This window comes from Aythya ferina (genome assembly GCF_964211825.1).
Source record: "Aythya ferina genome assembly, chromosome: 3".
NCBI classification, from domain to species: Eukaryota; Metazoa; Chordata; class Aves; order Anseriformes; family Anatidae; genus Aythya; species Aythya ferina.
Window position 1 is genome coordinate 1,360,820 of NC_140298.1, and position 16,637 is coordinate 1,377,456.

General features: G+C 45.8%; 1 protein-coding gene across 1 annotated transcript in view; it reads right to left on the bottom strand.

Annotated features, from left to right (window-relative positions):
- Window positions 1-13,509, bottom strand: part of ZC3H6 (zinc finger CCCH-type containing 6) — a 31,051-nt gene extending 17,542 nt beyond the window's left edge. The window contains exon 1 of the mRNA XM_084515891.1: window positions 12,752-13,509. Within this exon, the coding sequence (XP_084372017.1) occupies window positions 12,752-12,843 (92 nt within the window). The 5' untranslated portion in view covers window positions 12,844-13,509. The remainder of the gene's footprint in view (window positions 1-12,751) is intronic.
- Between the last annotated feature and the right edge of the window lie 3,128 nt (window positions 13,510-16,637).

Below are 16,637 nucleotides of genomic sequence, written 5' to 3' on the forward strand. Positions count from 1 at the left end.
TAGAAATACTTAACTACAATGCTATTACTTCTCTTTCTGTTGCTGTACTTGCAGAACAGATTTAGTCAAATTTAAAGGCAATTAAAACTCTGTGAAAACCATACAGGTAGGAGTAGTAGGAAGAAAATCAAGCAGTTGGGCACTGCAGGATAAACAATGCACCATCCTGTGCACACCTTTCCTTCAACACACTGTTTCCTGGAACTTCAGATGCGTCTGTGCTAACTAGTGTGCAATGGCCAATGGCCTGAGCAGTTCCAAAAAGGAAATTACTTTGGTGGTTAAACTGAATCTTTAAAATAAATTAATGGTAGTGGATGAAAAGAAGGGAGCAGTTAACATTTGAAGTCCATTTGCTGGAATCTAAACACACAGATTACGCTATTTTTCTAAGATGCCTTTGTTTTTGTTTGCTTGTTTTTCCAAATTTCTAGCACTGACTTTTGCAGGGGTTCTTTTCACACAACACAGCAATAACTGATACAATAATCATTGTAGATGGAACCATTAACTTGCGCAGATGAACATGACAGTGTCAAAAGTCTTTAAATTGGAATTAACACCAAAGGATGATTCAAAAACCAACAAACATATAAGTATTAACACAAAACGCGTCACTTCAAGTGCTTGCTGACTAGAAAGGTTAGTGCTCATCTTTACCTGTACAGGGGGAAAAGAGTCTATATATAGATATATAAAAGAAATACATCCAACAAAACACCAGCTAACCTCTGCCCAATCCCTGTTTCTAGCCTATTTTGTGAGACGGCTGAAGCAATCCCAATCCCCTTTCTGTTATTTGCTGGGTTTTGGTTGTGGAAGAACACACTACATTCAAACTTACTGGCTCTATAGAACTCTTTCTACATTACTTTCCACTGCATCAGGAATTCAGACTCTGTAGACATCACAGAACCTTACACAAACAAAACGCTGTATTTTTGCATGGAGACTACCTGAAAATGGTGTGAAGCCCTGTGGTGCCTGCAACCACCACCCTGCGAACGTACCAGATTCAGCAGGTACTTAACAGAAAAGCTGCTGGGGGGGGCAACAAGGGGAGAAGCCCACAGATACTACGGAACCATATACAAGTTCAAAATAGGAAATTGAGGTTTTCGTCACAAATCTCTATCCTGTAACAGTCAGAATGCTCATTTACTAGTGAACAGACATCATAAATCTTGAAGTGGGCACTGCCAACAACAGCTGGCAAAACCAGCTGTGAAATCAACACTGTGAAAAAGGTAGTTAAATAAATCTATGTATTGTTTTTGCTTTTTTCTAACTTGTATTTCTTACTATGGAGGATCACTTGGTGGTCCTAGAACTACTCTTGCATATACTGTTCTTTGCTACCGGTGGGTAACTTCTGCTCCTCTCTGCCAACAGACAATCACTGCCGTATGCTTTGATTCGAGACTACTATTCTCTCATCTTTATACAAAACAGTAAAAAAAAAAAAAAAAAAAAAAACTTAGTATGACATTTAATGACATTTAGACAAACAATGTAGTATATTTAATATCAACCAAATTACTTACAAAATGATGAAATACTGAGAAAACCCTAAGATTAATGGAAATTGTCTGGGAAGGAATTTGTTATTTGGAATGCAAATATCTGCTGATCTAGACACTATTTGAGTAAAATAGTACAGAGTAAAATACAGTTTTTAATGAAGACAGAAAAAAATAAGACAAAACAATCTTCCACTTGATGGGGAGAGTGTTAAAACGGTAATATTCCTTGCGTACTGCTAGTCTGGAAGAGTCAAAGGCTTTATCCCGTATGAAACAGGAATGCAACAATGTCTGTTAATAAAGCTTTGAATTTTTTGCCTAGTCAATGACGCTGAGTTCCTTGCAGAATATTTTCTGATGTCCCTGGAAATGCAGGAGTAGTGGGAGGCAGGGAAGACAAGTGAACCCAGAGTCATATTACACTGGTTGTGATCTACGCCTCTCTACATTTCAAACAACTAAGAAACTGGGCATCAGAGGCTTTCAAAGCCTTCTGTACCTAAGGAACAACGTAGCCAGCCCTCCCCATCTCTGATCTGCTCACATCTCTGTTATGCAGCAGCTCAGAGCACTTACATTAGAATCACATACACACTTTTTTTTTTTTTCCTAAAGCACAGAGTTGAAGTAGAAAACTGTTCTACATATGTGTCCACATTCTGGACTGAGGCACCGCTGCACGTTTAAAAGGAGCAACTGCAAAATCAGCTCTTTATTGTGATGCATTCTGACTGACTTGCTACCATAAACACATACTGAAAATGCATTACAGGATTTAAAAAAAAAAAAAAAATCATTCATCACGATTGCACTGGGATGTCTCTCAGTACAAAAGCCAACAAAAACTACTAGAATTATTAGCTTAACAGCTTCGTAAACTGAAGATTGAAGATTTCATACCAAGGCTTAATCTTTGTTAAGGACAAGGTTGCCTATAAGCAGTAACAAAAGATCTTAAAGTGCAGAGAGAGGCACAGTGCTCCAACCTTTCGGTGTGCACCTGCTGAGGATAACTTCTGGTCTCTGAATGGAAACTGGACTTGACAACAAAAAACTTAAAGCTGTTGAAGTTTGGTCTCTCAGAGTAGCAAGAAGTGACAAAGCATTAAAAAGACCTCAGACACAACAGACCGGTAAGCCTGGCAAAGCTGTAACTTGTCAGGCCCTGTGGCATTCGCATAAAGATCTGCCTTCCTGAAACAGAAGGAACTTAAAGTCAAGATGTGAACACAGCTATCATTGGAAAAAGATGACATTGACTTTACGTGCCGTGCCTTGCTGCTGTGAAAGGGAAGATGGGCACAGGCCTCGTTGCTCTCACTTGCAAACAGAGCTAGACGAAAGAGGCAAATGATTTGACATACAAACCAAAAGACGCCTAAATTAAACCCATTTTGCTTGCAGTCTGCCTGGGGTAGCTACCTAACAGGATTTATGGTCCACCACGTCTGATGCTCCGTGCTCTAGAACGATCTTGAGGGACCGTGACTGAAACAACGTGCTTCTGCTCGACAGTTGTTCCTGGTGTAAAAGAAAGCAGCAGCAGAAATTAAATGAAAGCAGGGCCCAGAGATATTTCTGGTAACCTCAGGCCAATAGTGCTTTAAAATCACTTTGTATCTATTAAGAAAAAATAAATTAGCAGTGGTAGTTATACGTATAAACATGTATGTACCAGTCACTGCTGACCTAGAAACATGCAGGCCTGGCCACTCTGAAACCAGAGTGGCAGTACTCCAGCACACTGATCCTGAAGGCAACAGAAAGTCTTCCAGCGAGGCCCAGGAAGGAAATTATGACTTGTTGTTGGTCCAGTAGTATGATGTAAATACTAAATAGTGGCATTGGAGCTACACCAATTTGAATAATGTTAGAGCAGCAAGAATAAATCCACATTAGACAAGCCACAATAATACTTAACGATAGAGAAAAGAATTAAGAATTCTCCTTAAATTGAAATTACATAACTACAATAAGAGCAGATGGGGAGAATAAATAGGAGAAATTTCCTGAGCAGGAAGATCTCCCTCTCTTTTGAGCTGAAGTCTCAGGTTCAGAGTCCTCTCTTTTAGAAATGAAATCGGCATCTGGTCTTTCCATCTGCCTCATTCCATTCACCCCCTTGCATAAATAGGTGGATCAATAAATAAATAGATTAAAAAAATGAAAATAGACAGTGGTTACAAACCTAGAAGCAAGCCATAGTACTGATTTTGTAGGCTGAGTAAATGGATGCGCTAGGGAAAAGAAATAGGAAAAGGAACAAAGAAAACACATGCAGGTACTGGCTCACACAACCCCATAAAGGCCCTGGAAAAAAGGACGGCAATCTATTGGGGGTGGCTCTCTGCCCACCCCTACCTCCCAGCTCCCGGGGTCCTGCAGCCAACGCTGTGCTCTCCCAGCACCTGGGGCCAGCCCACTGCACCGCACCAAGGCCAGGGAGGATACAATACAGCAGAATATCTATCCCAAGCACAAAACAAATCCTGGTTTCAAACACCACAGGGTCCGTTATCTCAGGCATTCCCTGACAAGTTCCGAAGTACATCGTTTAATAACCCATGAAAGCATTTATTAGTCAGGTATCTCCTGGAGAGATGTGACAAAGCATGCATAACTGAAATGCAAATATTTATGAAACACCTGCCACTATTAGGAAAAACAAACAAAAACCAGTCTTTCCTATTTTGACGAAGCGAGCTAAACCCGCTTGTTCAAGGACATCTACTCAATTAAAACATCCTCTTCGGTGAAACAGCCACTGAAAATGCTCTCTGGGAAATAAGGCACTTGCCAGTTACCAGTTCCTCTGGGAACTGCCATCATACATTTACACTTCAGGGATGCGTGCACGACTCATCTTTCTAGGAAAAACAACTGTGCAGAATCTCAGGAATACCATCCTTTGGATTGGATTTCAGAGGTACAGTTTACAGAAGTTGTTCTCTACTCCCCAAATGCCTGAATTATCTCCACAAAATCCTAGAATTTTCCAAGGACTGAACTGCAAGAATGTTAAAAAAATAAAATAAAATCACTGGATAAATATAATTTGAAAAGATACTGGCCTAAAACATATTTCCAGGAAATGATTTAATTCTTCTTCAGAGAAAGCTTGAAGGAAGCTATAGGGCAGAAACTACCTTCAGCTCAGGCTTCCTTTTTCACTGAAAATCCAAACTGAAGCTGGACGCTAGGAAGTGAGTGCAGAACCTCCCCCTTCCAGAAGTTCCCTTCCTACATTTGTTCCACGGCCTTGGCTGTAGCAAATAGCTTATGAAGGGCTTTCAGTGATGTGAAGCAAGACTACCTCCTTTTCCACTATTGAGTAATAAAAGTCAACAAACAGATGTCATCTGGAAAATACATAGCCAGTAGATGATTTTCTAGGAAATGGGTCCTAGCTTTATGCAGTTTTCCCTTTGGCAGATAACTACAGTCACACCACTGATGTAACAAGAGTCGGTATCAACTTCTGGTTCATACCATACAGTGCTTGCTTACAGAATATTCTGGATTTACACAACATCTTAGAATGCTTTTGTTATTGCTGGAGACATCTGACATAAAACCCAAATTTTCTTAATGTAGAAAAGCAAGGAACTGTCACCTTATCTTCTTTTTTTTTTTCAAGATTTAATTTCTCTTTCAACTACCCAACCCTACGGAGCAATACAGCAGAGAAAGATCCTTCACTGAAATAATGCCAACAGCTTGTGGGGGGACCAGTTCAGGATGCGCTTCCTACACAATGCATACCTTAGGAGTCACAAAGACAGCCTCTGCGCTGAGGGAATACACACTGGCATTTTATTTGTTTTTTTTACACTTCTGCCATGTGTTAGTTCCCTGGATTCTATACTTGTATTTGCGAAGGCTGAGCTAAACCTGACACATCTTCTGTCTCTTTATTTGATATTCTTCTAGACTCCCTAGGGAAAGAAGAAAATCAGAGCAAAGAAGGATTTTGCAGGGAAGGGGCAATGACTGTCGCTATCAGAGTCACACTTAGCTAGACTCCACAGATACTGCTCCAAACCGAACAGGCAGTGCTGTATGTGTTTTTCACAATGCAGCCATACATTAAAAACAGCGGGATTCCCAGGCTGTTTGATACTGCCCCTACACACATTCGGAAGCTGCAAGACAAAGCATTAATGAAAAGCAACAGGTAACACAGATTCTCCTCATCAGTTCCCACAAAGGACACCTGGAATACAGGATCCAACTTGTAAGGGCGGAAAAACTACACCATTCTCCTAGTGACAGTGTACCACCTTAAAAGGGGACACCAAGTATTTTTGTGTTCCTTATGCTGTGAACCCCTCTGAGCACCGCAGCCCGACTTGCGGAGAAGGCACAGTGCCAAATGGTGCTGCAATTTCCTCCTAAGCCACGGGACAGCAAAGGCAATCTTGCTGTCCAAAACACAGGCGGTGCAAAGCTACCATCACCCAAACACCACGAGCTAAACAAAGGCTGGCTGAAGGCAGCACGCTGGCACCGATCCTGTCCTATGAGCCCTCCACAACAGAAGCTGGTTCGCCTCCAAAGGCCAGGGAAAGAACCAAACTTGCTGATGGATCACGCCCTCTTCCACAATCCCCAGACACTTGGAAGTTGATGGATATGTGGAATAAACCTAAACAGCATTTCCACTGCCCCAAGTGTATTTCTAGCACATCTCCAAAATGTATTAGACAGGCACAGAAGCCAAGTAATTTTTAGAGGAGAAAATCTCTAAAATCTCTGGTAAAATCTCTGGTAAAATCTCTGAAAGACCAGTTAGACAATTCTGTGGTTATGGAAAACAGAAATCCACACGTACAGTAACTCACCACCACTCCGGTACTTCCAGTGTAACACCTAACATTCAGACTTGGCTTTAACTTACCTTTCTGACCCTTACCCCCCTCAGTTTTACAAACAGCATCCTCTGTTTTCAAAGATTTATGACCTGGGCTCCTGAAGCCCAAGATACACAAAAGTAGCTGCATCTTCTCAGTATGCTAACGGTCGGAGCCCTGAAGTATTTTGAGGAAACTGGAAGTTGTTTTTCCCCTGTAGGGACTGTTTTTTCAATCCTCCCAATGCGATTACTTGGCATACATGCAAATACAGTAGGTGCCACGTGAGAATCTAAAGAATACTCCTGCATGCTTTAAGAACTTCCAGGAACAACATCGTACAGCCAAAATGGGAAACTTTATCATCAAACATTATTTTCTGTTCAGTTCATTTTTGGTAGGTTCGATTCACAGCTGAGGAAAGGTCTCCTTTAGAAATTTAGTTTTGTTTTACAATGTGATGCCCTTGACTTTGCTTATTAGAATAAGCCTTAAAGAGAACATTAATAACCAAGAACGTCCAAAAGCATTACCAACACTAGAAAAAGCAAATAGAACAAAACAGTGTAAGTTGCAAACCTCTCCCTTTTACTTCCTGTACACAGAGAATTGCTGTAGAGAAAGGGCCCAGTAACAAGACTGCAAACATTACCAATGATCAAAACTCTAGCACATTAAGCAAGAAATTATTTTTAAGCAGCTACTAATTTCTGGTGACCCCTGAATTTTACTGTCCAAATAAATGTATGTACACACGAGTCTATTTCTTCCTAAAATAAGTGCATTGTTAAACCTTCACCTCTTCTTCCTCCAATTAGTTCTAAAAGAGATAGGGTATCATAAAACACCCAGGATGTCCCAAATCTCATCTTCTCACATAGCAACAGCACATTAACAGCCCTCAGTTCCCAGGAGCTGCTAACAGCATCATGCACCTATGCTGCTGACCTCTGCAGTAAGGCCGTATGATGCAAGAGAGAGAAAACACGGGGGTTTTTGGTGCTGCTCAGGAGCCATTCAGTGAAATGACGCCCCCCTCAGCGAGGTGACTGCACAGCCCTGCAGCTCACATCCATGTGCTTGCTCTCTCCTGCTGCTGCCACGCGATCAACCTGCAGCGCCCTCATAGCTAACACGGTGCTGCTAGAAAATCCTCACGAGCACAAGAACTCAGCTGCATCCCACGGCACAACAGTTACACGTCTCAAGTAAGACATCAGAGGTCTAAAATTCATTACCTGAATTTGCCCCAGTGATCTGCTACACTAGGTTTTTCTGACTGAGTAAGGGAAGAACTACAAAGAGCAGAAGCTGTTCCTGCCGTCAGGCAGCCAGTGTCCAGTGGCAACTGATGCTGGCCTTTTCCACAGCGTTACGCTGGTTACATCCACACTGCCTGCAGGTGTCCTTCAGGTCTGACCCCTTTGCAAACGCACAGCTACTTGAATCTACAGCCAGGAAGTGAAATTGTTACTGGGAAAAGTTACAGAGCGGCTTGCTTGGGTTTTTAATCTTTTATCCCTAGGCTGGCGTTGACAGATAGCGTGTTCCCATACAATGGGGGAGACGCAGGAGGCAGAAGACAAAAGCCAGGTTGCTGCAGTGGCAGTGGCGGTGCCAGTGGAGGCCAACCAGCCCGCCAGAAGGCCCGCGTTCTCCCACCTCCAGCTGCAGGCACTTCTCGCCGCACAAGAAGTGACAGAGATTCACACAGACTACCTCCTCCACCCCAGGAGGACGAGGACTGACAGCCACACAAGTCAGACGCATTTCTGCCACTCCTGCAGTGTTTGCTGGACAGTAAGTAAGCCTTGTTTGCCCATCGGGCACATTTGGGAGTGGTTTTCTCTTCGTTTCCTATTTTCCTAATGTCAAAGCCAGTTCTGAAAGCATGTTCAGAACCAATAAATCACTACAAGGCTGCACTCAGGGATCACAAACAACTTCAAGTTAGCATGAATGCATTCTTTGGTGATTAACTATTACTAAAAAAAAAGTCTCTGAATCCAGCTACAAGTAAGCATTTTCAAATCAAACTATGCACACATCCACAGAGGGCATTTATGAACGGGCAGAATAAAAGACATGCAAGTGGTCCACTGTGACATTAAATCCGGATGGGAGCCTTGCAGCCAGGTGGGCTGGACGGTACGGTGATGGATTATACAAGAGCTTGAGCCCTTCAGCTCCACAAACGCCGCCCAATCTGTGCGGCTGCGATGCTTCAGGGAGCTGATGATCCACAAGGACGAAGACAAGACACCAGCCAAGCAGCCTGCAAAACAGTGCTGGCTGAGCAGCAACAGAGGAAGCATGTAACTCGGGTGTACAACACGGACTTGAATTTACTGTTACCCATCCCGTCTGCAGCCAGCCACTTGCATTTTCCCTCTGCCTCCCACGGACTGACTTCCCAGAGCAGTTCTCCATTAGGATGACCCAGCCCAGCCTGTCGTATCAGCAGTTTGAAATCGTGTTAACCAAGGACAGGAGTGGAGAACTGGATCACTGAAAGGGAACAGGGAATGCCTAAGGGCACTGGAAGAAGAAACTGGGAAAATAAAATAAATACAAAGGAGCAACTGGGTGAAGTCTCTGTTCACCTGGTTTGTCTGGACATTCCCAGGGTACATGTAGCTGGCGAAGGAGGGCTCTGAAGGGCAGCACACAGCTAGAAGCAGGCAAGCTCCTAATCAAGCACTTTGGCCACTTTCTAAAACGTAAATTGGTTTATCTTGAACAAGAAAGCGACCATCAACTGAATTTCAAAACATAAAAATGATATTCAATGGATAACAAAGAAGTGTGCAATGGGGGTTTGCATAGTTCTTGGAAAAAGAACCTAAAATATAGAAAAGCGTGACTTTGCAGTGGCATTGCCAAAAATCAGGACAATTTTCTCAAGAAAACTTTGAACAGGACATTTGGGTGTCCATCAGAGAGCTGTCTTAGATGCAGAATTTACTTTGTTGCGCCACAAACAAGTAAAAAGGGGCCTGAGACTTACATGTCAAATGCAGCTCCCAAGACCAGGCTGGCTATGGAGGCATTGCTTGCACCTCCGTGACCTGCGAGTTAGCATCTCACTGCTCACATCTCACTGCTCAGCCCTACCATTAGGTCACTGCTATTTTTAAAGCAGTTAGTACTGTAGGAAAACTCTGCGTATGGAGATTAAATGACAGCAAAGCAGAAATGGCAAACAGAAAGAACCAATACCAACAGGACGTTTTATATCTAATTACATACATAGAGACAAAAAAGCCACCCTCCAACTCACAGCAGAAGATACCTTCTAGCATTTCTGGCAATTGTAAACCTGGCACTGGTTTCAAACACAGAACTATTTGTAGCAACCAAGTCCTTGTATTGTCTGTAACAGCTCAATATTAGTCAGAAAATCAAAGTCTGCAGGAACACTGAACTCTTGGGTTTGCAGCAAGCCTTTGGTCTTATCTGAGGCACAAAGGCATTCAAGCGGGAGCCCCACCGGCCGCATGCAGGACGGGACAATGCCTACAAAGCAAGAGCTCAGGAACAGCAAGCAGGCGTGCCAGTACCCGCAGACTATCACGCCGAGCAGGCCGTGCTGATGGCCGGAAGAATGCACGCATTGTACACACGGCAGTTTCTACACCAGGGCTCCTTGCTTAAAGCTGCACTCCTTTTTGCCACAGTCTCGCCTTGCTGATGGCAAGCCGGAGCCGAGTTCGTGTGTGTCCCAAGGGGACTTGGTTCCTGTGAATTTATTTGCCGTTGCTGAGTTTGCCTGCACCCTGCCTCCGAGTTCTTTCTTACTCGTGAAAAATTACCTACATAACAAGCAATCCATAATGAAACGTAGCCTGACAGGACAAAGAGACAAGATAGCTGCTACCTGGGCACACACAAAGTCTCAAGCACACCAGGAGAGGGCACGTCCCCACAACGAGTTAACTAAAAATATTTCAAGAATGAAAACCCTTCCTTACGTAACCAGCTGCCCCATCTATAAAGCAGGACAACAAAGACCCTGGATCAGAACAGCACTTCCATCTTACAATGCCCTGAGTGCAGCCAGGCAAGGTTTTTCACTATTTCCTACTGCTCACAGCACCAACCAACTTCCTCACAGCTCTACAGCTCGATTCAAAACCAAACTCCTAAATGTTCAGAGAAATGCTATTAATTCATGCTGCACACATTGATCTGATCTGTTACGTGATCTCACCACCTTCCTATTACAGTCTGCATCTGTAGTAAACTGGTCTGGCTGAGCTACCAATGCAGCAAAAAACCTGAATGCAAGATAAAACATAATGAAACTAGACATACGACTTTCAAAACACCAAACTAGCACTAGAGTAAAACTCCAGCTCACATTAGCTTAGAAAACGAGCGTATCAGGCTCTTGCATCTTTTCTACAGAACTGACCCAGAACATTATACCTCGCTCTCAACTTACTACACAGGAGACTTGACCAACCAATTCAGCACTACAAGCACGCTCCCACTGACAGCTGTCCTGTAACCCCCAGCCAACCCTGTCTTCTGGGGCAGGGAAAGACCCTGGTTCTGTCTGGGCCTCACAAGTAAGCAGCTCCTGGGGAAATTGTGTAAATTTCAGCTAGATAAATATTACATTTTGACAGGATTACATGTACATATCTAATACAATACCAGTACTTATATTTAGGGCCTTTTTTTTTTTTTGATAACACTCTAGTTGTATTAAGAGTCTGGTTTACTATACGCATCTCAGGTCAAAGGACAGAAGTTTTCCAGAAGTCTTGCTGATAAAAAGTATTACTTAAAAGGTATTTGTTTTTGTTATTCTTCTGCTCTTCTGAAACTAAAGCATTATAAAGCCATGTTTATAAACAAACGTGTTAGAAGTACATCAGGCTACTAAGTAGCACTTATTTATTCTATTTCATAATTTACCAGTGTAAGGACAAGTGCACTGGTGAGAACAGCTGGTAAGAGGAACTCTGTTTGTCAACATCACATGAGGAACTCTAAACTAGAAAAAATATGCTTCCAGCAGAAGAGCAGATGAAGCTTTTTTGTGCTTGTCCTCAATGAGAACTTTAAAACACAAAGCATCTTAAAACCCTGAAACAGCATCTGCAGTAAAAAGTCACAGACCTAGGAATGCCTACACCCTAACACATCTCTGCTGCTACTGCTGAAACGACATAACAAGGATATGCTGGATCTTCAGCCATCACAGTGTATCACTCTTTTGCTTTTCACATATTACTTTTGGAACACACAGTGAGACACAGCTTACGCTATTTCAAAATTAAACACAGGAAGCTGGGAGCAGGAATCAGGAGCTCTGAGGTCTGCCCTGAACCAGTCGCTAAATCCCAGTATGATTTTTGGACCAGTTGGTCAATTTGTACGGCCCTCTGTTTCCCCTTTTATAACGCAGAATTTATGACTCTTCCTCCAGCGAGGGAACTGTTACATTCGCTCACAGACCCTCAGGTGTTTTTCAGTCCTCTGAAACAACTACCAAGCATGGTTGTGGAGCTGTGTGGAGCGGACAGAACTGAAAGGCGGCTGTCACAAACCGTCATTTTAACTCCTGCACTCGTGTTACAAATGCTGTGAGTAGATGTACACTGAAGGACTGGTAGCTGTCACCCTGAAACAGTATTTTTGGAACTAGTTAGGAAGGCCAGAGCTGCCTGGAGAAAGGATTTGAATTTCCAGCAGCTGCAGGAAAGAGAGGGAGGGAGGGAGGAACAGAGGTCCTTTCACCAGGAACAGGACTCTGGCTTTCTGCGCATGGGGACTGAGAGATGGCAAAGATAACGTCAGTCAGACCTTAATCTGCATAAAAAAAAAGATCCAGTTAAACGTGTAAGGTGTAATCTGGCAAGAAAATGACGTTAAACATGGACCTGGTGAGATTCTTTATAAACAAAAACAATGTGGAAAAAAAAAAAGAAGAAAAAAAAGAAAAAAAAAAAAAGCAACTCAGAACACCCTTTCCTACCTGACTAGCAGCACCAGGGCAAGAGAGAAAAAGAACAATGGTGACATTCAACAGACACCCGCTGGAAAGTGCAATTTATGGAAAGAAATGGAAAACGGCCCCCCTTCCCAGGCAGAATAAATAAATGAAGATGTATAAAAGGCATGCATTCGAGAAAATAAAACCCTGCTAACAATGCCCCTGCAGCCCCGTGAGCCCCCCGGCCCCCCGCCCCCCTCACCCCAGCCTCGCAGCCTGGAGGTGACCTGTCCCGCAAACCTACCGCCACCGTTAACCCCCTCGGCACGTTAACCCCCGGCATCATCAGCATCATCATCATCATCATCACCACCATCACCCCACTACTATCACCATTATGAGAAGCGGAGAGAGAGAGAAGAATGTTACTCGACCTTTCGTCCCCTGCATGTTGCCTGTCAGAGTCGGGCATGTTTGGGTCAAGAACTGGGTTTGGGGGTTTCGAGAACAGGCTTTCAAAGGCCATGGTGCTGGCCGTGGTGTGGTGAGGAGGAGGAGGGAGGTGGAGGAAGGCAGGACACTGCCGCTGCCCGTGGTGCCGAGGGAGGAGGCGGCGGCGGCGGCGCGCACGGCCGCTCTGGGGGCGGCTCGGCGAGGAGGAGGAGGAGGAGGGCCGGTCCCCCAGTGAGGAGAGACGATGAAGGTCGCACTCACGGTTACCTAGTGGGACACTAACGGGCACTCAGCGCAGGGCGAGGCCGCCCAGGCTGCGCCCGGCCGCCCCGCGCGGGCGGGAGGAGGCGGAGGCGGCGGCGGCGGCGGCTCGGAGGAGCCGGCGGCGGCTCGGAGGAGCAGGCCCGGGGCACAGGAGAAGGAGAGGACACACACACGGGGCGGGGAGGTGCTGGTGGCCGGAGATGGCTGCCCTACTGCTTCCTTACAAACATGGCGCCCGCTCGAGGCACTCTCACAAAATGGCGGCAGCGGCGGCGGCGGCGGCGGCAGCAGCAGCGACCCCGGCGGCGGCGGCGGCGACGGCGGCGGCAGCGGCGGCCCCGGCGCCGCCCCCAGCTCGCTCGGCAACCCCGGCCCGCGGGCCCGCCGCCACCACCGCGTCCTCCGCGCCCGTCGGGGCCGAGACGGCGTCGCCCGGCGCTGGCCGCCGCCGCCGCCCGCGGCACGCTCCGGATCCGGCTCCGGCTCGGCTCCGGCTGCGCCTCAGCCCCGGGCCCCTCCTCCGCCGCCGCGCGTCACCGCGCCGCACGCGGCGCCCATTGGCGGCGGCGCGCCGCTCGTCACGCGCCCGTGACGTCGGGACCCGCCCCCCCCCCTTCCCTCCCCTCCCCTCCCCGCCCGGCCGCCGCCGCCGCCCTGCGCGGGCGACGTGTGCGCGCGCCTGCCAGCAGGGGGGCGGGGCCCCGCCGCGCCGCGGGCGGGCTGGCGTCACGTGCGCGCCCCACCGCCCGTCATGGCGGCCCCGCGCCCTCTCGCGAGAGCTGCGGGGCCCCGCCGCCGTCTCAGGGGCGAGGCGGTCTGAGGGGCTGCCCCGGGCCTGGGTTTCTTTTTTTTTTTTTTTTCTTTTTTTCTTTTTCTTCTTCTTTTTCTTTGTTTTGTTTTAAGCACCTGGGAGCGGCTGGCTGCAGGCCTCCCGCCGTGCCGCAGCTTGTAGGAGTCCCGGGCTTCTGCTGTCCCCTTCTCCCGAGTTTTTAAAGAGAGAAAAACGCTTCTAGAAGTTAAAAAAAAAAAATAAAAATCATATGTATTAAAAAAAAAAAAAAACCACGAACAACAACAAAAAAAAAAAACAACTGTGGGTACTGAGCACCTACCAGCATATCCCAACAGAGTCAAAAATAATAATAATAAAAGTAAAGACTCCCCTTTCTGTCCGGGCCATCGCTAGGATGGCTGAGGAAGCAGCCCCAAGCCCCACGGGATGGAGGTACAGCCTCAGCCCTCTGAGGGCCATGGGTTTCCCCAGAGAAATCCTCCCTGGGCACGGGCCTGCTGCTCACCTCGCAGGTCTGAGGTGTCCTCGCAGCATCACAGCCGCTCGGACACTTTGTAAAGCAGCACTGCCAAGCAGCACCTCATTTAGCCCTCATTTCCACCCCTGTTCTCTAGAAAGCACGGCTGTGTGTTTCGATAAACTGCATTATACTGTTAAAACAGCCCCTGCCTTCCTCTCCTCCGAGCAGCCTGCGCACAGAGGTTGCGGCTGGCTCCTGTACCAGAATTAAAGGATCATTATTTGAAAGAGCTATTAATCTGCTCAGCCTATGTACCAAGCTGAGCTTCCAGGCAACCAGCTTCACCGGCTCCAGTATTTCAAAACAAATAAATAAATAAATAAATAAATAAATAAATAAGTAAATAAATAAATAAATAAATATTGCTCTTTGCCCCTTCTCCCCCCCCCCCCCCCCCAAGTCTGGTTCAAGTTTGACTCCTTTCAGCCAGACCAAGGCACTTTGGAGTTGTTTAGTCCCAAATCCCTAGGGCAACCAAACTGGGGGTGGGAGGGGGGTCCTTTCCACTCAGTGAAACCACAGAAGACCAACGTATCTTATCATCTCAAGGATGTACTTACTGGAGAACACCTTCAAGCCATCATAAGGATTAATATCTAGACATGACATAGGCAATAGCCCTAATTTTCAGGCTACATGGGAAATTCAGGCCTTTTGGTGACCGTGTTGGCAGTTCCTCTCTAACAAAACTGTGGAGACTGCCATCCACAGCTGAGCTGCACCAGATCGCAAAAATGAGAGACCCAACCACGATGACCAACAGCTTCAGAAACAGCCTTATTCTCTGATACAACAGAAAAAGGAGAAAAGAAAAAAAAGCCCTATGTCATCCTCCTAGCCTCCCACTACACTTCTCGAAATAAGAGTATTTAAAATCAGCATGACCGGGGCCTATAGAAGTATGCATGTTAATTCAGACTGATAATAAAATTGTTACTTAGAGAAGAAATTATTGGCCAGCACAGGATTAAAATCTCTACTGAAAAGGCAATCCAGATGCTTTTATCATCACCTTAGTGATTTTGTGTGTGTGTTAAAAGGGAGGACATTCAACACTCATTCAGAAATCCATAATAAAGCCATGGAGCAGGACGCTGAAGAGCTGCACTGAAATCAATAATGCAACAAAAGACAAATGGAAGCCTTGTGCTTTATCTCATGCGATGGTTGGGGCAGGTCCCACCTCTCTTCAGCAGCACTTGCTGGCTCACACAGCTCAGATGGCCACAATCCAATGTTCCCCATGCTCTTATTACTCTGTAGTCTATCAACGTGGATGGTAACTCTCCTCAGCATCTCTTTCCGTGCATGTTGCTTTGCATTTTCAATGAATTTCATCTTCTTCTGCCGTACTGTGTCTCTAAGTTATGTACCTTAACCTTAGGATAGTCTTGTCCAACTCAAATAAATAGCATCAGCTGCAAATGTTGTCACTTCACTGCTCATCGTTTCTTCCATAAACTTATTCCTACATATCTATTTACAACAACACTGGCACCAACACAGAGACATCCCACCTGCCAGACCACTGCATGCTGAGAGCTGGCCGTTCATCCCTGCCCTGGTTCTGCTGACTCTTGGCAGTTCATAGTCCCTGAGAGAGCCTTGTTTGTTGTTCTCTAACAATTTTAATGTTATTTCTTTTAACATTGTCTTTTGAGGGACTTTGTCAAAACTTGCTGGAATAAAACCAAGTAAGTTACATCAACTTATTTTCCTTTACAGGCTAGTCTCCTTGGCTTACAGGGCTTTTCAGGACATATGACTCTCTTTTTCCAGTGCCAGCAATCCTAACACAAAAATAAAAGATGAGAACACCCACGTTGGTCCCCATTTGGGAGGGGTGATCCTCCAGTTGCTCTGCTCTGACATAGAACGTTTTTCCCCTTACAAACAAAAGGGTGTCTTTTCCCATTTCCTATGCCTGATCACCTACAGTGCCTTACCACCGAGGCTCGTTACAAAGTCCAGCAGAAGACATAGTTGAGCGCACAGAAAAGCTAATGAAGCCTGCCTTCTGCACTGCTGGCCGAGCTTGCTGAAGTGCATTCTGCAAACAAAGCGCTTCCCATAGCAGAAGCATTCCCATTATCCCATTAGAGTTTCACTTGTGCAATGGCTTGACTCACGCTGCAGCTTTCCGTTTGGCACTGCAGAGAATTCCTCTCCCTGTCTGTTTTGCTTCCAGCAGCCTGAGGTGGCTCCTTACCTCCAGGGCATCCTCCTGCCCCTGCCCTCCAGAAGGGCTCTTCTGCAAGTAGCTACAGGCAATGCTGTTCCCCACCGAGTC